A 22246-nucleotide genomic window follows, 5' to 3' on the forward strand; every position below is an offset into this window, starting at 1 on the left:
AGAGGGACTTGTTTCCTGTCAGGGTTGCTGCCAAGACATTGGAAGGATTTTTGACCAAGGTTTTCTAAAGCTCAGTGTCACACCTGCCATGCTTTACAAAGGAGGGGGTTTGGATGCATAGTCCTAGCATCTACTGTTACTTTATGTGTTTGGGTTTTTTTCTTTTTCCTAGAATTAAACAGTGTTCACACTAGTCTTGAAATAGTTGTCTGGGTGAAATGTATTTCACATAATAAAACTTACTGAAATTGATATACCTGTTATTTTTTGATTAAGAAGTAGTGTGGACACAGTATGTCTAACTGAAGATTAACCCCTTATATTTAGCCTAGTAATAAATGAAATTATATAGGGTAAGAATTTGTGCTTGTATTTGTAAATTAATTAATTTTTTTGTCTTAGCTTAAGAGGGTGGTATCTTAGGCATCTGAATTTAGTTAAATAGTCTTTAAGGGGTTAATCCTGAAATGTGAAGCAGATGCAAAAATCCACAGATTAAGTATTACAAGACTTTCCCTGAAACATGTTTTCAGTGAATGTATTCTCAGTGCAATAGGTGCCTTGCGACTTCTGACTTAGTCTTTTTAAGTTTCAGGGGTATTTGTATATCTATTAGTAGCACATTTTAGACTGACATTTTCAGCACTAAGATTTCTTCTGTGCACTTAAACTTGTAATTCTTTTTGGTAAAATTATTTTTCAAATTGAATTTTTGCAGAGCTAGAAGTAATTGGAATTTCAAATTATATAGTGAATTGTTATGATAGAAGTTTGCACAGTGTCACCTATTTGCATATTAGTTTTAGAAGAATGTAAATAATTGACTGATTAGGCTACTAGACCAAACAGACCCATGTATTTGTTTTTCATTTGTTTTCTCAGCCCTTACTTTGACTCTTTTTTCCCCCCCTCTGTGAGTTTTAAGAGTACTGCTTGTCTTTTATATCCAAATTGTGCTCTTTTCATGAGTTATCTTACCTGGCAACTCTCTTGTATAGATTTGGGGGAGGAGGGAAGTTAGCTTTGTTTTTAATTAAATGAAATACTGCTTTAAATGTCTTAATTTGCTCTGTAAATGCCTTGTTAATACAGTTTTTCTTCTTTCCACTTTAACATATAGTCCAAAAGTTTGAATATCTGTGTGAGAAGATACCTATGTTCTTCTCAGCTTCATTCATATTTTGAAATCCCCCCACTTTTATCCCTGTGCAGAGCAATGGCACTATTCTATTAAAAATGCCCAAATATGAATGTAGTACTTCAGATTAATAATTCTAATGCAAAGTTATAGCACCATGTTGGCATTCACAACATTTTATTTCTCTGTAAAATATCCTACTGTTATTTTTACATTTGTGTATAAATAGGTGGTTTCAGAGCTGACTCTGCAGCATCCCTAGAAGCTTATCCTTGCTGGCATGTTTCATGAGACTCTCTCTATATATATATAAATTTCATTTTCAGACTTACGTAAAATTATATCTTGCTGTAGAAAAATATATTGTTCCACATAGTCAGCTCCTGTGAAATGAGTGCCATCAAGGGAGGACTTTTTCTTCCATATTATCTAGTGTGTCACCAGTTATGCTACCAATATACTTTGTCACTAGTCACAAAAGCTATTTTCATAACTAGTAAACCAAAGAACTTTTAAAGCTGATCATTGCGTTATATCCCTACTGTTAAAAAGACTGACTTGATGCATCAACAATAAAACTTTTTATTGAGAGAGATATAAGTAAAGCAGCGCGCTGCAGCGCGCTGGGCGGCCGGGGAGTCGCAGCTTTACCAACGGCTCGCAAGTTCAATAAGGTAAAACCAGTTCTTTTATACCTTTCGTCACCCCCTTCCCCTTAGTCTCTTATCACTTTATCATTGGTTTTCATTTTGCGGGCTCTCCCAACATTGGTTCTTGTTTCGTGGGCTTTGTCCTGTTGCTGAGGGAATTGGCCAATGGTTACATGTCTTCCTCATGGCTTTTGCGGTCGGCCCCCTCTTCTTATTTTTCTGACTTTTCCTCCTTATGAGTACGCTTAAACATACACTTTAGAATAACAGGATATAACATGCTATTTCAACAAACAGCCTAAACAAAGCCTCAACCATATTATTGCAAACATTATTAAATCGAACATTCTGGAGAAAGACACACTCAACGAAACAATACATTACAATTTTAAATCTTTATTCTTTACACCTACAATTTTTAAGTAACAAAAAGATACCATTTCACATTGTGCAGTGGTTCCAGTTTCATTGTTTAAACCGCTTCCAAAAGGGCCGTGTGCTTTTTCCTTTTTGGTAACAAAGCAATCAGATTGGTAATTGAATTAATCCTTTTTCTGGACATTAAAATATACAAGATCTGCTATCTTTTCTTTATCTTTCAGGCTTTCTACTTTGCTTTTTAAACTATTCCTTGCTTTTCTTTTTCCTGCTGAATCTTAAGTCCCTTTTCAGATCCTTCCTTTTATCCTAAATGACGTTGGATCTCATATACCATGGACTGAGGAGTTTATATGAGTAAGAGAGAGATTGCTAGAAAGTAACAGAACTGCATAATACTGAAGACCATTTCTCATTCCTTTAGTAAAGTTTTTTAAAGCAAACTAATTTCCATTTTAAGTTTAAGGTATGATAAAAATAATACTGTTACTAAACATTTAGTGCTTTTAAGATTTTTCTTTTTAATACACTTTTTCTTTTTTTTTTTTCTTTTAAAGAGTATGTCCCAAATAACACGTTATCATTAAAATTTACAAGAAACTAAGTTTAAGTGTTTCTACTCAGTTAAAGTGGATTTTTGTGTCCCTTCTGTCTTGTGTTCTCTGTATTGGTGCACTGTGTCCAATCATCCTTCCTTCAGTATTTAATTTTAGGGAATATGTGTTTTTTCCAGTGTTAATTTAAATTAAGAAGTACTATGCATTGAATAATCTGCAATGCATTCAAATATAATCTGAGAGACAAAATATAGTATACTATTGATCTTCATACTGGGTTGATGCCCTTAATTGAATGGCTTTTATTGCACATTTCCATTTATAGTTCAAGTGTTTAAACTTTAAATGGCATGTGTGACACTGAAGTTACTTTAAAGTGTCTTGTTCACCTGGTCAAACACCCTTTCCTCACTGCATTTTGCCAATTCAATCCATTTTAGATGTAACCTCGGGTATGGTGAAAGACCCACCGGACGTCTTGGACAGGCAAAAATGCCTTGACGCTCTGGCTGCTCTACGCCACGCTAAGTGGTTCCAGGTTCGGAACATCATTTTACTTTCTTCTTGTAGCCTTATGAGAGATTATGAAATGCAATGTAAATGTTTAACTGCGTGAAAACACTCAGCGTTGTTCATGCTAATAATACGTAATATTTTTCTGGTCCCTAAATTTAAATGTAGAAGGTTGAGTATGGAGGAACTGCTTAATGCAGTTATCGCTCACTCGACGTGATTATTTTTTTTTTCTGATTATTGAGAAGGTGAGGTTGAAAACTTGACTCGCTTGGGGTGATCATACGTTGTATATTTGTTATATATTCCATAAGGCTGCAGAGTAACTTTGCTTTAAATAATGGAATTTTTGTTTAAAGCTTTGTGTTTAGATTTAAACCTTTTTTCCACAATTTCTTTAAGTGTATTAAGTGTAGGGAATGAAAGGCAAGAAACAACTGTTTGGTTTAGTGACTTTGCATTCTGGCAAAGGCACAATAGAGAAATCAAACAGATTCACTTGACCTTTCAATCTCTATACCTATTTCTTAGACCTGTTTATTTCTAATATAGAAAGATACTGTATTTGTTGTTACAAGTGAACATAGGCCAAAGTGTACAGGGGATCAAGAAATATTTTTCTTGCATAACCTGTGCATTTTGACTTCTACCACCTTAAGTTACTAACCCTGTATAAAATACTGCTGTAAATGGCAGCTCATGAAATAAAGTTGTAGAATGATTTGTTTCAGTCTTGTCTCTGAGCTTCCATTGAACAGTGGTGTTTAAGTCTTTCAACAAGTCCTATTTGCTGTAGGTGCTGGGATTAATTAATTTGATTTTGTACTGCTCTCAAGGCTAGAGCTAATGGCCTGCAGTCCTGTGTGGTTATCATACGTATTCTTCGTGACCTCTGTCAACGGGTTCCAACTTGGTCTGATTTTCCAAGCTGGGTGAGTAATGTTCTTTTGAATGAGTCTTTTCAATGCACATGGGACTGCAAGTAAAGCATAGGAAAGAGTTACTACAGTTTTAAAATGTACACTTTTTCAAGGAGTAATGTAGGGTTTTGTTTGGGGTTTTTTTGTTTTTGTTTTTGTTTTTTGAGATGTTTTTCCCCAAAAAATGATCCAGATTCCCTCTAAAAATATAATTTTATGTGGTTTTGTCATTTGAAACTGGATTTTTCTTCCTTTTGAATTCTTTGTGGTTAGTATTCTTATTCTAGATTTCAGCATTTTTTCCTTTGTATAAAAGAACCTGTTTTTTTCTAACCATCTACTCTGAATTGCTTGGACTCTACTGAAACTGATTGAAAAATGTGTCAGCTGTGCCCAGATAGCTTTGTGATAACAGAAAAGCTACATGAAAGGAAAATCACAATAATTTCTGTGATCATTAATATATCCTTTCTGCAAGATGAAATACTACAGTACTAGTCTGCAGATGTGTCACCATTAGCATTTTAATCGGTGTCACTTAGAAACAGATCTCTAGCTTGTACCCACTTAACTCTCTCAGTTCTTGCAGCCAATTGTTCTTGGAACATTTCTTTTACACTGGCTATCTTAAATGATCACAAAATCACAGAATGTTAGGGGTTGGAAATGGGGACCTCTAGAGATCATCTAGTTCAACCCCTCTGCCAGAGCAGGTTGACCTAGAGCAAGTGTCACAGGATGGCATCCAGGCGTGTTTTGAATTCCTCCAGAGTCAGAGACTCCACCACCTCTCTGGACAGCCTGTTCCGGTGCTCTGTTACTCCCACAGTAAAAAAGATCTTCCTTATGTTTAGGTTGAACCTCCTGTGTTCCAGTTTGTGACCATTGCCCCTTGTCCTGTCAATGGACATGACTGAAAAGAATCTGGTCCCATTCTCCTGGCACCCACTCTAGGTATTTGTAAGCATTGATGAGATCCCCCCTCAGTCTTCTCTTCTCCAGGCTGAACAGACCCAGCTCCCTCAGCCTTTCCTCATGTGGTAGATGCTCTAGTCCCCTAATCATCTTAGTGGTTCTGCACTTTTTCTTGTCCTTCATGAACTGGGGAGCTCAGAGTTGGACACAGTGTTCCAGATAGGGCCTCACCAGGGCAGGGTAGAGGGGGAGGATAATCTCCCTCCACCTGCTCGCCACACTCTTCTTGATGCACCCCAGGATGCCATTGGCCTTCTTGGCCACAAGGGCACATTGCTGGCTCATGGTCATCCTGTCGTCCACCAGGACTCCCAGGTCTTTTTCCACAGAGCTTATTTCTAGCATGTCAGCCCCTAGGGTGACCTTAAGTGCATGGGGTTGTTCCTCCCTAGGTGCAGTACCCTACACTTGCCCTTGTTGAACCTTGTGCAGTTTCTCTCTTCCCAATTTTCCAGCCTTCCAGGTCATGCTGGATGGCAGCACAGACCTCTGGTGTGTCAGCCACCCCTCCCAGTTTTGTATAATCAGCAAACTCACTGAGGGTACACTCTATCCCTTCATCCAGGTCATTGATGAATGTATTTAACAGGACTGGACCCAGTACTGACCCTTGGGGAACACCACTTGTTACTGACCTCCAACTAGACTCTGTGCCACTAATTGGAACCTTTTAAGCTCTACCTTTTAAGCCAGTTTTCAATCCACCACACTGTCCATTCATCTAACCCACACTTCCTAAGCTTGCCTATGAGGATGCTGTGGGAGATGGTGTCAAAAGCCTTGCTGAAGTCAGGGTAGACCACATCCATTGCCCTCCTCTCATCTGTCCATGCAGTCATGCCATTGTAAAAGGCTACCAGATTAGTCAGACATGACTTCCCTTTGGTGAATCCATGTTGACTATTTCTGATAACCTTTTCCTCCACATGCTTTGAGATGATACCCAGAACGAGCTGTTCCATAATCTCTCCAGGGATGGAGGTGAGGCTGACTGGCCTGTAGTTTCCTGGGTCTTCCTTCTCACCCTTTTTGAAGACTGGAGTGACATTGGATTTCCTCCAGTCCTCAGGCACCTCACCTGTTCTCCAGGACCTTTCAAAGATGATGGAGAATGCCCAGCAATTACTTCTTCCAGCTCCCTTATCACTCACAGGTGTATCCCATCAGGACTTGTGGATATCCAGTTTACTTAATTGATCTCTAACTTGATCCTCCTCAGCCAAGGAAAAGTCTCTTCTCTGTAACCTTCTCTGTTCCCTCCAAAGTCTGGGACTCCTGGAGGTTTGCCTGAGCAGTAAAGACTGAAGCAAAGATGTAACTCCGCCTTTTCTGCATCCTTTGTCACGATGGCACGTGCCTCATTCAACAGCGGGCCCACATTTTCTCTAGTTTTCCTTTTGCCTGTGATATACTTGAAGAAACCCTTCTTGCTGACCTTGACATCCCTTGCCAGGCTTGATTCCAAGGAGGCCTTGGCTTTTCTTATTTCCTCCCTCCTCTCTTACAGCATTGTTGTAGTGTTCCCAAGTGGTCAGTCCCTTCTTCCTCAAACTGTCAACTACCTTCTTCCACTTGAGCTTTTTCAGAAGCTCCCTTCTTAACCATGCAGGTCTCCTGTTTCCCTTGCCTGATTTCTTGCTCTTAGGGATACACTGATCCTGAGCTTGGAGGAAGTGGTGCTTGAATATCAACCAGCTCTCATGAGTCCCTCCTACCTTCCAGAACCCTAACCCATGGGATTTCTCCAAGCAATTTCTTGAAGAGGTCTAAGTCAGCCCTCCTGAGGTGCAAGGTTGCAATCCTACTTATTGTTTTGTGTGTGATACCCATGATCCTGAACTCTGTCTTCTCATGATCACTACAGCCAAGGCTGCCCCCAACTATAATGTCCTCCACCAGTCCCTCTTTCTCTGTCAGTACTAAGTCCAGTAGTACACCTCTCCTTGTTGGCTTCTCCACCACCTGAGTCAAAACATTGTCATTAATACACTGGAGGAACTTCCTGGACTGTGCATGCCTGGCTGCGTGGCCTTCCCAGCAGATATCAGGGTGATTGAAGTCCCCCATGAGAACCAAGGCCTGTGATTGTGAGGCTACTCTCAATGGACCGTAAAGGCCTCATCAACTTCCCTATTGTGATCAGGTGGCCTGTAATAAAAACCCACAATGTCTCCCATATTAGGTTGCCCCTTCATCCTTTTTAGAAAGGACAGGCCAGCAAGGCCTCTAAAAAGGACATAGCTATCTCTGACAACATTCCAGTCATGTGAGCTATCCCACCATGTCTCAATAATTGCCCTGAGATCATGGCTCTGTGACTACACACAGATCTCCAGTTCACAGAATCATTGGAGTTGGAAGGGACCTCTAGAGATCATCTAGTCCAACCTCCCTTCTATAGCAGGATTGCCTAGAGCACATTACACATTATTGCATCCAGGTGTTTTTTTAATATCTCCAGAGAAGGAGACTCCATCACCTACCTCTCTGGGCAACCTGTTACAATGCTTTATCACCCTCACAGTAAAGAAGTTTTTCCTCATGTTCAGATATAACTTCCTGTGTTCCGGTTTGTGCCCATTGCCCCTTGTCCTGTTGCTGGGCACTACTGAAAAGAGTCTGGTTCCCTCCTCCTTACACTCACCCTTTAGATATTTATACACATTGTTAGGGTCTCCTCTCAGTCTTCTCTCCAGGCTAAACAATCCCAGCTCTCTCAACCTTTCCTCATAAGAGAGATGCTCCAATCTGCCAATCATCTTTGTTGCCCTCCGCTGGACTCTCTCCAGCAGTTCCTTGTATCTCTGAAATTACTTTAAAGCTCTCTGAATGAGCCCTGCTAACTCTTTTCCTAGAGTCCTTTTCGTCCTCATAAGATAAGCTTTTCTCATAGGTTTCCAGCAGACCTGGTGTCTTTTAAATAAAGCCATGGTTGTAGAACCCAAAGTCCTGCTGGTAGCACCAGGCTCAGAGCCAGGCATTGATTTGCTGGTTCTTACAGTTTATTCTTTCATCATCCCCAAAACTTGTGCTCCTGATCCCTTGACCAGTCATCCCAAGGCCCTGAAATCCTTCTTCATTGCCCTTGGATGACTTCTCACTACTTCATCATTGCCTACCTGAAAGATCAAAAGGGGATAACAATCCAAGGGGTGTACTAGGGAGGGAAGCTTCTTCTTTACCTCATTAACCTGGTCCCCAGGGAGGCATCAGACTTCTCTATGTAGCAGGTCCAGTCTTCATATCGGGCCTTCTGCTCCCTTCAGAAGCAAGTTGCCTATGAAAATGACCCATCTTTTATTCTTTACTGAGGAGGTTTTGATGCAGGGGGTGGTCTGGCTAGACCTTGCTGACACCTACAGGTTGGAAAAACTATCATCCTCACCTTTGTCCTGTTCTCTTTGCAGAGCACTGTACCTGTTATGCAACAGGACCTGGGAAGGTGAGGTAGTCACTGGGCAGACATCCTTGTGGTGCCTGCTGCACCGGGCAGGAACTTCTTGCCATTGCCCCCTGTCATTCAAGTCACCACATTCAGTTGGGCAGAGAAAGGGCAGGGAGTTCTCTGTAGCAGGTGCTTCGTTGGCCTGCTGGGTTTCTATCATGAGGGGCAGGGTACAACTACAAGCATCTGTCTCTCTCATATTCCCTTATGGCTCTCAACCTGCTTATCTCCTCCCTGAGCTCCATCACTAAGCCGAGGAGCTCCTCTACCTGAGCACACTTCCCACGGGGGTGCTCACAGTTGCCATCTGACACTGGCATAAGAGCAGGGCACACCCTGCAGACCAACACCTGGGTGGCAGCATGTTTCCATGAGAGCTCTGTCTGGGAAGCTGCATCAGGTGGGTGCAGAGCTCAGGGATGCCATGGTCTTCTGCCAAGTGGTAACCACTGCTTCCTGGCTGAGTTTGCAGGCTTTCAGCACCCTCCCATGTGAACTGCTGTGTAAACCAACTACTATACTAACTAGCCACCGTCAGAGCTTCTGTCTTGCACACCCTGCCTGCGCAAACTGCTGCATCACGCCCTGACTGACTTGCCTCGTTCTGTTCCCTGCACTTCTGGTTGCTCATTCTCCCTGGGGCAGCCTTCTATAGAAGGTGGTGCTGGCTCTGCCTGTGCCACCTCAGAAGCCTGCCCACAAGCTGCCAGTCTACCTGCACAGACTAGCTGCTTTCCCATCTTTGAAAAGCCCCCAAAAGAGCCCTTTTGCTGGCCCTTTATGCCATGATCCCCTTCCCAAGTGTGGACTTACCTACACTGTAGCTGCATACAAAATTATGCTCTCCAGAAGTGCAACAAATATTAACATAGAGTTAATCTGTGGGCTGGACAAAATTAATCTGAAACAAAATCTTTGAAATGTGTCTATATGGAGGTATATTCAGCTCTGACTGTTTTGTTTCATAGACCAAATCCTTTTGTACTGTGCTACTTCTTAATGTAGACTTTTCAGTTTTGGCAGGAAGAGTGGTAATATTGTCAGGACAGTTACAATAGTTGGCATTATTTGAATGAGAAATGGTTTACAACTGCACTAACCTTGCAGATGACTGTTAAATTACTTCTGATAATATGACTGCATCTGGAAAAAATGTGAAGCAGTTATTTCTGGTTTTTAGACACCTAAATTGAAAAAAAAAGATCCATTTTCTGTGCTGCGCTTAATGAAAGATACACTGTACAAATAAAGCCTAAAAGAAACTTAGAAGTGTGTAAGTGCCCTTAATATCACTACGATACTGAATTGCCAAAGAATAAACCCTAACATACTTTTAGAAAAGCATCCTTGGAACTACTTGCAATAGACGAAGAACAAGGATTTTTTTTTCTTATTTATTGTAATATGTGTCCTAAGGGACAGCGAGAAAGGAAGAGGGATATGAAGCAGTGTATCATGCCTAGCTGTGTCTCAGTTGCTTACAAAAGTGTTTTCTGGCTTGCTCCTGTTACCTGATGCATTGCCAGTGACATGAATCAACACTGAATCTGTGTAGTCAGTTGTTCTTTTGGCCTGTTGGTAAAGTCTTACTGACAAAAGCAATAACAGAATGAAAACAGTGATTTAAAATATGTGTAATTTCTGAAAGTTACAGATAAAATTTCACAGACTGAATAAATATATTTTTCTGAATACAGAACTTGACCTGTATGCTAGAAGCCTGTTACATGCCCAAGAGATTTTCAAGAAGAGCCTAAGTAGTTGTAATAATAGAAGTAATAATAGTTATAGAAGTTAATAATATATATAATAACAGAAGTAATAATAGAAGAATAATACTAGGAAGCCTAAACACAGATATTGGTGTCTGCCTCTTTATATACCTAAAAATAAAAACTAAATTAGAAGAATTGCCATGGTTTAAAACTGGGCCAGCAATTAATCACATGACAGATGCTCTCTATTAACCCTACTCCCCTCCCCTATAGGGAAAGGAGAGACAATAAGGGAGACTTACAGGTTGGAAACTGAACTACACAGCTTTAATGAGACAGTAGTGATGAAAAGCAACAATTCAAATAAGAGCAATTAACATGGGGCTCGATTCCAGGACCCACAAAATTCCATGCTCTACTGATTCAGCTAGTTGGGCAAAAATTAGGTATTCTCACACAGTGTTAGATTCCCTTGAGGTACACGTTGCATTTCTCCATCTTTTATCATCACCCACCAAGTATGTCCCGGCCCTTGAGTGAAAACAACCCCACAAATGGGTTTGCCTTTTCCCGAAGCAGGAAAAACCCAAACTATTTTCTGCAACGGTTTCCTTTTACACATCACAGGCACTTTGTCCCCATCTGCTGTGTGTAGAAGGTCTGACTGAGCAGGACCAGCTCAATTGATGAAATCCCTAGTATTAACTAACCAGGTGGCTTGCACCAAGTGCTTGTCCTAATTTTTAAAGATTCCACCACCTGAAGCCGAAAAAGGCCAGCAAAACTGTTTAGAGACAAAATCTTGAGCCTTTAAACAGCAAAGGTATTTATTTTCGGATCCGGGGAACTCCCAGCTCGCGCTGGACAAAGAGTTCCAAGGGTTAAGGGAAAGGGTTAGGATATTTATACATTAAAAGGGGAGGTTACATCATCCTTACATGCATATTCATAACAGGTGGAGTCTGGACGGAGTCGTCTTTTTGGGGATATGTCTCGGGGTCTTTAGGGGTCTTCAGGTGAAGTAACAAAGTCTTCCTCAGGGTTGAACTTTTTACCTTTCTTGCTTTCAATGACTTCATCCTCTTGTTATATAGGATAATTGGACCCTTGCAATTATCTACCCCTTATCTGCTGGTTATGGCAGCCTCATCCTGTCTTCCAAGCAGGTGTTTGCACTCCCCCAGTGTCTAGCTAGCCTTGGTGGTGCCAAGACTTACATTCCTAATTATCTCCAAGACAGAAGTTAATCCCGTTAGGGTCTTGACATGTCTCAGCTGCTTTGTTCACTTCTTTACAGTAAATTCACACAAGCAGCTTGGCCTGATCCACTCTCTTTACAGGAGTTAATCCTGTCAGGATCTTTTCTCTCTTTTACACCCATTGCCTCTAGGGTAGTTTTTAACAGTCGACTGTACAGTTGAATTTTCCCTGAGGCTGGTGCATAATAGGAGATATACCCATTCAATTCTATGTTCTTTGTCCCAGTTATTTATAAGACTATTTTTTAAATGAGTCCCATTGTCCCACTCACTTCTTTCTGGCATACTGTGTCATTACAAGACTTGCTTCTCGAGGCCCAGGATGGTGTTCCAGGCTGTGGCATGAGGCACAGGATATGCATGCAGCCATCCAGCACTTGCTTCCACCACTGTAAACACATAGCACTTACCCTAGTGGGTTTGAGGGAGTGTGATATAGTCAATTTGCCAGGCCTCCCCATACCTCTATTTCAACCATCTCCCCCCATACCTCAAATGTTTCAACCATTTAGCTTCCTTGATTGCATTGCATGTAGAAAATCCGTGGAGGCTTAAGGACAACACGTAGTCACCAATATGGTTAAAGTGAAGTCGTCTATTAACAATTCACACTCGCTTTATATAAAGCCCTTGTTTATACAACGATATGTTGCAGGGGGCTATATCTTGGCCACAAGTCCTATTCTCACAGAACTTCTGCTGGCTGCATCATTATCCTGTTATTCTTCTTTTTTGCTGCCAGCTCCCTCATCTTTTTCCCATAGCTCATCTTTCAGTAACCTTGCAACTGGGCCTCAAGACCCTTAGCTTACTCTAGCTAAATCTATTTAGTCAGGATTGCTCACATGTCTGTTTTCTTCCAGACAGCTTCCCAACAATTGCATACGTCACAATCATGGATAGCCTGCTCAAAAGCGTCCATAGTTAAGTCCTCCCCTAGGTCATGAGCCCATCAGTATGTTCCACCCCTTCCTTGATGATCTGAAGTGTCATGAACCCACCTAGCTAAAAATACTTCAGATTTATGGTCCCAGTCCAAATCTATTTGGAACACTTGAGCAGTCTCATCTGCTCACTGTTTGTTTTGATGTTCCTCAGTAGCTCGATATGAAGGTACGTGGGCATCTACATGACGAACATCAAGTTTCTCTAACCAAGCAGCGATGTCTTTCCACAGTTCAGCAATCCAGACAGGTTTACCTTTACATTGCCATTTGTTTTGCTTCCACTGCTTTAACTGCCCCTACAAGCCATTTCCTGCCATCCATGAGTCAGTAGAGAGAGAGTCTTGGCCACCTTTCTTGTTCAGCAATGTCCAAAGCCAACTGGATGGCTTTTACCACTGCAAATTGACTCAGTTCACCTCCTTCAGCTACTTCTGCAACTAGTTGTGTAGGACTCCACACAGCAGCTTTCCACCTCCAGTGTTTTCTACAAGATGGCAGTGAAAAGAGCATATTTTTTCTCATCCTCTGGTATTTGGTCATATGGTGGGGCTTCTTCAGTCCATTTTACCACTTTTTCTGGTGGCATTCCAAAGCATGTGCCTTCTGGACAGTCTGTGATCACTTCCACAATTCCTGGATGAGTGAGGTTTCCTGTTTGAGCCCACTGTGCATTTAATGCAACCCGTTTACTCCATGTAGCATTGGTGGCATGATGAGGAGAATCTCTCCCTGTGAACATACAAACCAGAACATGTAATTGGGGTACTAGGAGGATCTGCGCCCTGCCTGTTTTAGATCTTTCAATGTCTTTAAAGGTAGAGCTTTATGTGAGTGAAATACCTGCCTAGGATTATTAGGATCAAGATCCTCCATTACAGAGAATGTCTGCAAAAGTACCAAAGCAACTTCCTCCCTATTCTGCAGTGCAGCATTAAGATCTTTTCGTATGCTTGTCTGCAATACAGAAGCTGTCGGAAGTCGAGGTGCTGGAGGCATGGAGGAGTTACAGCTCGGTGAGCAAGGGACCCCGTTTCTTCCAAATCTGGCTCATCCTGAGGTTGCAACACATTTTCTCCTTTATCAATATCTTGACCTTTGTCCTGTGTATCTGCTGTGCCACTTTATCCTGTCTTTAAAATTTATTTGACCCATATTGTTCAGAAATAACCTTATACTCTAGGCAACCAGATTCTATGAAAGAGTTCACCGAATCGGCTAGTTTCGTTACTGCTCCCTCTAGCTATTAGCGGCTAGAGGGTGGGAAGGGAGGTGGGGAGAGGGGGAGAGGGGAACTGGCATTGGCGGAGGCACATTGGGGTCCGCGGCGGATGTCGATCCCCCCAGGCAGCCGCTCCGAACCTTCCCTGTTCACACCGCACTGAGAGGCCGTTGGTGCAGATAGTCCCCCGTCCGCAGCTGCTCTGGAGCTTGACTGTGTTCACCCGCTGTGGCGGAGGGGCCGGGGCTGTGCCCACGGGGCGTGGGTGGTGTTTGTGCAACAAGAACGTCGGCCAAAGGGGTTGTCTGAACTGAGCCTCCTTTTTGCCTGTTGAATCGTCACAGAAGGCCAAACCGCCCTCTGATCTAAGGGATAGAGGTGTTGTGGTGAATGCCACCGCGGCAGCCGCCGCTTGATCAGATCTTGGAGAGGAGGTGAGGTACCTTCTTGGCGGCGGCCAGGGGTTGTAGGCAGGGGCCAGGCTCGAGTTTTCCGTCCTGGGGGCTGAAGGGCAGCCGAGGCATCTTGCTGTGCTCCGGCCTCGACGCCTTTGTTTTGTTTCAAGGTTTCCAAGATCAAGTGCCAGGTAGTTAACACTTTCATGGCATGCTCGTCATATTGAGTTCCTCTCTTTTGGAGAATTTTCATAAAGACATTTAAAATAGACTTATCCTCAGAATATATTTGTGACCTCATAACCAAAAAAGTTCTCTGTTGCTATCATCTTTCCGAGAGATGCAAGCTTGTTGTGCTCCGGAATCTGGGCTCTGTCCCCGGGAGTCTCTCCGTCCTGAATTCCACCCTTATCTTTTGTTCCATTCAGCAGAGCTGTCATGACATCTGCTCAATCTGCAGTCCTCTCCCCAAATGATCAAGTCCTGATTATTCCTCACACGGGGCACCATTTGCAACCACACATGACTGACACCATGGGATCTTTGAGCATCAGCACGTTATTTATGAGACATCTCTACTTTTATACTGTCATTATCTGTTCACGTGTTCAGACACATTCCGTGTTATTTCATAATTGGCCATTACAATCTGTCCATGCATTCAAAACTTAAAGCGGATAGGTTATGACAAATTGTTCACATGAAGCAGAGCCTCCTTTAATTGCTTAATGTAATCTTCCTAATCAGCAGAATATGTGCTGCTCTACTCTTGCCAGGGTCTTGTTATGACTGTTATCTACATTCTTCTTACTTAAAGTTAACTTATTTTGTTTCAAGGGCAAAGCACTAGCTCATCTAGGCTAAAATTTCTATAACCTAAAACACTGTCTGCTACACCTCCTCTTGTATTTGCTTTACCTAGCAGCTCATGTACTTGTGCATGTAGGTCAGCAGTAGGTTTCTCATGGCAATTTTTCATCTCCTCTCCGTAGTCACGCAGGAGAGTCCGTAGCGCGCTTTGTAGTGTATTCTGTTTCCCTTGATTCGGTCTTGCAGGAGGGTGTCTTCTCCTAATGGCTGCAATGCAGCCCCTTTCCCCTTGTTGGGGAGGAATGGGGTTTACACAGTCTCAGTTATTTCCTCTAAGGCTGAGATCCAGGCCCAATGGGGACTAGTGACAGTGTGTTCATACTCTTGCACTTTTAAAAGTATGTCAATGCACAGATGGTACAAGGTTCTCACTGACCTATAACATTACTGTCATTGTATGAACAAATGCTGGTGGTGCAGCATGCACAAACTTTTGCAGCATAGGCTAGGGGCATGGCATTTGATCAGGATCTACAATCTGACCATCATCATAAATCCCATCTTGTACAGCTAATTCTTTCAGATACCTCATAGCTTTATCAAGCGTGGGTGCTCTTACTAGGGGGCAGTCCCTTTCATCTTTATAAGTATACCTCTCCCTTACAGCCAACAAAAGTTGCCTCCATAGTTCCAGCATCTTTCCCAATCACCCTGTCAATACCTGCATCTTTGGCCAGGGATCCCAACTGACTGGCTTCTCTCTCATCCAAATCCAAATATCAGCCCCATCGTTCCAGCATCAGAGTAACCAAGTGAGAAGGTGTTCACCTGCATGACGGCCAAAGTCCGTTCTCAGAGTAGGATTGAACATTTACTTATGGTTCTGATTAATCCTCATCAGATGACTCTGAGACGGACCTGCTCCCTTATCTGCTTGAGAAGGACAGATCTTATCATTCTCTCCCTTTGTACAAAGTTTGGAGATTTTGCATGGGAATAAGTCCTGGGACCAGACTTCCTCTTTTTCTTTGCTTTGCTTCTAGTCACAGGATTGACTAGTAGCCATGTGGATTGAGTGGGAGTGTCCATAGCAGTTTCAGCAGTAGTGGCAGCAGCAGCAGGGCTCTCTTCCTGAATCAGAATAGTGGCAGCATCTGTGGGAGTGGAGAAGCTGTGGCTCTAGCAGCAATGATGGCAATGCTCACTGGCTGTACTAGACTCGTGGCCTTGCATGCAGTGAGGGAAAGCAGTTGCTGTGGAGACAGAAGCTGCAGGGCTCTCTTCATGAGGAGTAGCTCTCCCTCTCCAAGCAGCAGCTCTCATTCTCCCAACAGATGTGCTCACTCTCAGAGTTGGGATAGTTGTCTTAATCCTCCCCAGTATATGAGATAACACTTTAATAACACCCACCAGGAAATTCAGAAACATAATGCTATTTTGACCAAAATCTGGTGGACTCAGCTTGAGAGTAAATGGAATAGTATAATTTCCCAAGTTAAAATAGAAAGTGTAATCACTAACAGTTTCCAATATTTATATGGAACACCACTGTATAATGTACCACACTGTATTCCAGTATTAAAGACCATATCACAACTGAAGCTCTTAAGCAGTGCTTGCCATTGATAAACCACAAAGAAACACTAATCCTGGCTGCAAAACTACATATTGCATACCCTAAATACCACAGGTACGGATGGCAACCCTGTGATACTTACAGAGAAAAACCAGATTCTCTCTCAATGGAGCCATCTGGGTATCCTCCTACCAGAGTTGGAATTCAAAGTATTCATCTATGATCCAAATTTGAACTGTTTAACACTGTGTCAGCAATTAAATGAATGACAGATGCTCTCTGTTACCCCTCTCCACTCCCCTACATGGAAAGAAGAGAGAATAAGAGAGAGAGACTTACAGGTTAGAAAATAAAGCACATCACTTTAATAAAACAATAGTGATGAAAAGGAAAATTACTAAATATATATAAAAGCGATATCATGTTCCTCCCCCCTTCCGTCAACAACATTCATGTCAACACTGAGGCTGCAAAGTCCCAGGCTGGGCTCCTGGAGTCAGCAGCAGACAGGAGATGGATGCAGGAACACACATTTTCAAGAGGGCACAGATCAGGATCAAAGGCAGACAAATGGACGGAATCCTTCCAGGATGCCAGCAATGGACAAAGAAGATTGACCCTCATGATCTCTCAAATTTATACTGAGTATGATGTGTATGGGATGGAATACTCCGTTTGGTCAATTTTGGTCACCTGTCTTGTCCACTAGTACCTAAAGGAGGGTTGCAGGTGTGACCCCTTTACTCCCCTTTTCTTTTCAGACCATAAGGTGTTTCTCAGAACGAAGCAGTGGCCTTGGTTCTGCATACCATTCTCTAGCCATAACTATAAACATCGAGCGTTATCAGTCCTAGAAGCAGACACTGACTGAAAACCATGCCATTAATTTCAGCAAGTGCAATTACTTAGAAAAGACTTAGCAGAAAGTAAAATTACAAGAAAGAAAATTGGTTCTATCCTGCCTCAAACCAGGACAAGAATTTTGTCAAGTTCCTACAGTTTAGAAGGAACTGATATTCAAGGTTTATTTTTTTCAAATTTGAAACCCAGCCTTATGTGCATATAAACACCAGGGCATCATAATTCACATTTTCCTAGGATTGTGGACTTTATTGTTTGAGGATCCAAAATAACTAGACTTGAATAAATGAAATATCATCTGCTTTTTTTCTTTCCTGATGTATTTTGCTTCATACTTGAAAACAACTAAATTACTGTTGCTGAAACACAAAGCTTGATCCTGACTGATACAGTGGTAGTAAAGAAATACCATGAGCAAGAATTGAAATTTGTCACTTAAATTGAGCTAAAATAGAAAAGAATGAGCACCCTTAGTGAAATATTGTAATCAACACTGCTTGTGGTTACTTGCATGCAATAGAATTGACATTTACTCTTGAAAAATAAAAATAAAAGGACAACATTGGAACAGCTGTAAACTGAATAAGAACCAAATAACAGACTCCCAAAAAATCCCACCAAATAATGAGAAACACATTGTTTGAAAACTCTCCAAAGAGGTGGTATTGAAACATCCATTTAATGCTGAAAAAGCTAAGGAAAGCTATTCTTTATTTTTGCAAATATATTTTATAGGTTTTTCTGGAAAAAATTAGTTTAATAAAAGTAAACAGTGGAAATATTAAAATAAAAAACTACTTAAAATACAGCTAATCATTTAAAGCATTTTAAATGATATCAAATAATGTTTAAGTTCCAGAAAACCTGTTTATCATCAAGGTTTTTTTACACTTGTTGAACATCTGAGTTATTGTTAGCCTACATCCAGGAAAAAATTGCTGTGAACTTCAGTTTTGTTAAACTGAAGAAGCTTTAACTACTTAAACATGAAAAGGTCATTACATTTTTGATGCTTTAAATTTTTGTATTCTTGTAGAAAACAATTTATTTGTAGCATCCTGTTAATTCCATTAGATTAATCAAATACATCATTTAATACTGTGTGCTGACTATTCATGTGACTGACAGATTCCAGTGACCCATCATGTTTCATACTCACAGAATCAAAGAATTATCAGAGTTGGAAGGGATGTTTAGAGATCATCTAGTCCAACTGTCCCACTAAAGCAGTATCACCTATAGCACATTACACATGACTGCGTCCAAGTGGGTTTTGAATATCTCCAGAGAAGGGGACTTCACAACTTCCCTGGGCATCCTGTTACAATGCTGTCACCCTCATAATCAAGAAGTTTTTTCTTATATTTAACTTCCTATGTTCTAGCTTGTGCCTGTTGCCCTTCGTCTTGACATTGGGAACTACTGAAAAGAGTCTGGCTCCATCTTCCTTGCACCCACCCTTTATATACTTGTAGACGTTAATAAGGTCTCCCCTCAGCCTTCTCTTCTGCAGGCTAAAGAATCCCAGTTCTCTCAGCCTTTCCTCATAAGAGAGGTGCTCCAATCCACCAATCATCTTTGTTGCCTTCTGTTGGACTCTCTCTAGTGGTTTCCTGTCTCTCTTGAACTGGGGAGCCCAGAATTGGATGCAGTATTCCAGCTGTGGCCTCACCATGGCAAAGTAGAGGGGGAGAATGACCTCCCTTGACCTACTGACCACACTCTTCTTTATGCAACCCAGGATTCCATTGGCCTTCCTGGCAACAAGAACACACTGCTGGCTCATGGATAATTTACTATCTATCAGTACTCTCAGATCCTTCTCCTCAGCACTGCTTTCCAGCAGGTCCACCCCTAACCTATATTGGTGCATGGAGTTCTTCCTCCCCAGGTGCAGGACCCAACATTTTCCCTTGTTGAACCTCATTAGGCTCTTCTCTGCCTATCTCTCCAGCCTGTCCAGGTCATGCTGGATGGCAGCACAGCCCTCTGGAGCGTCAGCCACCCCTCCCAGCTTTGTATCATCGGCAAACTTGCTGTTACCAAAATACATCCTGGATTTCTCCCTCTGTCCCCTTGTCCAGGTCGTTGATGAATATGTTGAATAAGACCAGACCCAGTATTGACCCCTGGGAGACACTGCTGATAACAAGCCTCCAACTCAACCCTACTCCATTGATTACCACTCTCTGAGTTCTGTCACACAGCGAGCTCTCAGTCCACCTCACTGTCACTCATCTGAGCCCACACTCATAGTTCCCAATGAAGATGTTATGGGAGACAATATCAAAAGCCTTGCTGAAGTCAAGGTAGATAACATCCACTGCTCTCCCCTCATCTAGCCAGTCAGTAACAACGTCATAGAAGGCAATCAGGTTGGTCAGGCATGATTTCCCTTGGGTGAATCCATGCAGAATTCTCCCAATAACATTCTTTGCTTTCACATGTTTTGTGATGATGTCCAGAATGATTTTTTCCAACACATTACCAGGGACAGAGGTGAGAGTAACTGGCCTGTAGTTCCCTGGGTTCTCCTTCTTGCCCTTTTTGAAGACTGGAATGACATTAGCCCTCCTCCAGTCCTCAGGCACCTCTCCTGTTCTCTATGACCTCTCAAAGATGACGGAGAGTGGCCTAGCAATAACATCTGCCAGCTCTCTCAGAACTCGTGGATGTATCCCATCAGGGCCCATGGATTTATGGATGTCCAGTTTGGCTAAGTGGCCTCTAATCTGGTCCTCCTCTATAGAGGGAAAGCCTCCTCCTCTCTCCAGACCTTATCTCTAACCTCCAGGATTCAAGAGGGTCAGCTTTTGCAGTGAAGACTGAAGCAAAGAAGGCATTCAGTAACTCCACCTTCCCTGTGTCTTCAGCCACTAGGGCATCCATCTCATTCATCATTTCCCTTATTCTTCCTTTTTTTATTGATGTACTGGAAGAAACCTTTCTTGTCCTTGATACTCCTCACCAGATTTATTTCCAGGTGGGCCTTAGCTCTCCTTGTTGCATCCCTCCCTGTATTCTCTGACTACATTCCTATATTCCTTCCAAGTGGCCAGTCCTGTTTTCCACATTCTGTAAAAAAAAAAAGTTGGACAAATTGTCTACCTGCAAATGTAGGCTACAAATTTCTACAAAACTTTTAGACAACTCGTGATGAGAAGCAGCATATTCAGTGTTAATCTTGCAGCAGTTTTCTTTTTATTCGTCTTTTAAAAATATCTGATTTTTTCCATTTTAAACGCAAACATTCTGTGAAGTGCAATGTTCTTCAAAATTCCAGTATCAAAACTTCTTTATTAAACAACAGTAGTAGGTTTTTTCTGTTTAAATAAATTTTCTTAATTGAATGTATTTTCTTCTTGTTGGTCTAGGCTATGGAGTTGCTTGTGGAAAAAGCAATTAGCAGTGCTACAGGACCACAGAGTCCTGGGGATGCACTGAGAAGAGTTTTTGAGTGTATATCTTCAGGAATCATCCTTAAAGGCAAGTTGAATTTGATCAGTGTCTATAGCTATGCTTAACTAATGTAAAATCTGTAATCTTAATGAAAATAAGGTAAAGCTGTGCTACTAATTAGCCTAACTGTTGTAGGTGGTCCTGGCCTTCTGGACCCTTGTGAGAAAGATCCTTTTGATACACTTGCTGTAATGTCAGATCAGCAACGAGAGGATATTACTTCAAGTGCACAGGTAATTATTTTTTTTAAATGTATCTATACATGTATGGTGGACATGAATTTTCCCATTTTAGAATATAGTTTGGTCTTTCACATGATCATTCTTAAGCTAGGCAATGAAAATGTCACAACAGAGGATATATAATAGTTTTCATTTTTGCACTAAAATTAATGTATTTTCCTGAAAAGGTTGAAGCATTGCCATATATATATCTATAATTGTAAAGATGCTCACTTTACAGCAGTATGTTATTAGATTTAAAATTACATTGGCATTTAATATTTTATAAATAAATCTGTGTAAGTTTAACATTTAATATTTATTGTATCCACTTGCAATATTGACCATTCCCACTTGCAGCTTAAGAGGTTACTGCCCCTACCTCTTAATTTGATCCTTTTGCTAAAGATTACTAATGCATAATGGGACATGTGACAGGCCTTGACAGCTTCAGTGCAAGTCCAGCAGCTAAAACACATATTATTGTTAAACTAAGATTATGTATTTTGTACAGAAGCAGCAAATATCAAGTACACATTTTATTGTGTTGAATTTGTTCAGGAAAGGAAGAGAGAATAATAAGAGCTAAGGGTAATATTCACCACTAATGTTCTTCATTAATTGTTTGGCAAAGTACTCAAAATTTATATTTGTTTCTTATAGAAATATCTCCTTTCTACTCTTTTTCTAGTTTGCACTGAGACTCCTTGCATTCCGTCAGATACACAAAGTTTTAGGAATGGATCCTTTACCACAGATGAATCAACGTTTCAACATCCATAATAATCGTAAAAGGAGAAGGGACAGTGATGGGGTTGATGGATTTGAAGCAGAGGGGAAAAAAGACAAAAAAGATTATGATAACTTCTAAAAATGTTTGTCATTGGTGCTAAGATTGAAGGTGATAAAAAGTCCATTTGTTGCCTTGCTTTTAATGGGGCATAATGTCTGTTTAAAACATCCAAAACCAACTTGGTAATTAGATTTGAAAGAGAAAACAATCTAGCTCCTCTGTGAGATTCTAAATACTATATTGAATGTAAATGTTTCAGACAAATTATGGATGGAAAGACTGCAAATGGAACCTCTTGTCACTGGAAAAAACAGTTTGAGGGGTTTTGAAGTGCATTGTCTTCTTTATTTGACTGTATTTAATGTAGCATTTGTGCTTCTGTTGCTATGTGTATTTCAACTTTTTTTTAGAACTT

At 41.4% G+C, this 22246-nt stretch overlaps 1 protein-coding gene across 1 annotated transcript in view; it reads left to right on the plus strand.

The window, feature by feature from the left end:
* The window catches only part of LOC103534487 (zinc finger RNA-binding protein-like), a 65141-nt gene extending 43180 nt beyond the window's left edge, over nt 1-21961 (plus strand). The window contains exons 16-20 of the mRNA XM_030468298.1: nt 3164-3261; nt 4073-4168; nt 20733-20844; nt 20953-21050; nt 21730-21961. Coding sequence (XP_030324158.1) covers nt 3164-3261; nt 4073-4168; nt 20733-20844; nt 20953-21050; nt 21730-21909 — 584 coding nt within the window. The 3' untranslated portion in view covers nt 21910-21961. The remainder of the gene's footprint in view (nt 1-3163; nt 3262-4072; nt 4169-20732; nt 20845-20952; nt 21051-21729) is intronic.
* The last annotated feature ends 285 nt before the right edge of the window (nt 21962-22246 follow it).

The sequence above is a fragment of the Calypte anna genome, chromosome W (assembly GCF_003957555.1).
Source record: "Calypte anna isolate BGI_N300 chromosome W, bCalAnn1_v1.p, whole genome shotgun sequence".
Taxonomy (NCBI): Eukaryota; Metazoa; Chordata; class Aves; order Apodiformes; family Trochilidae; genus Calypte; species Calypte anna.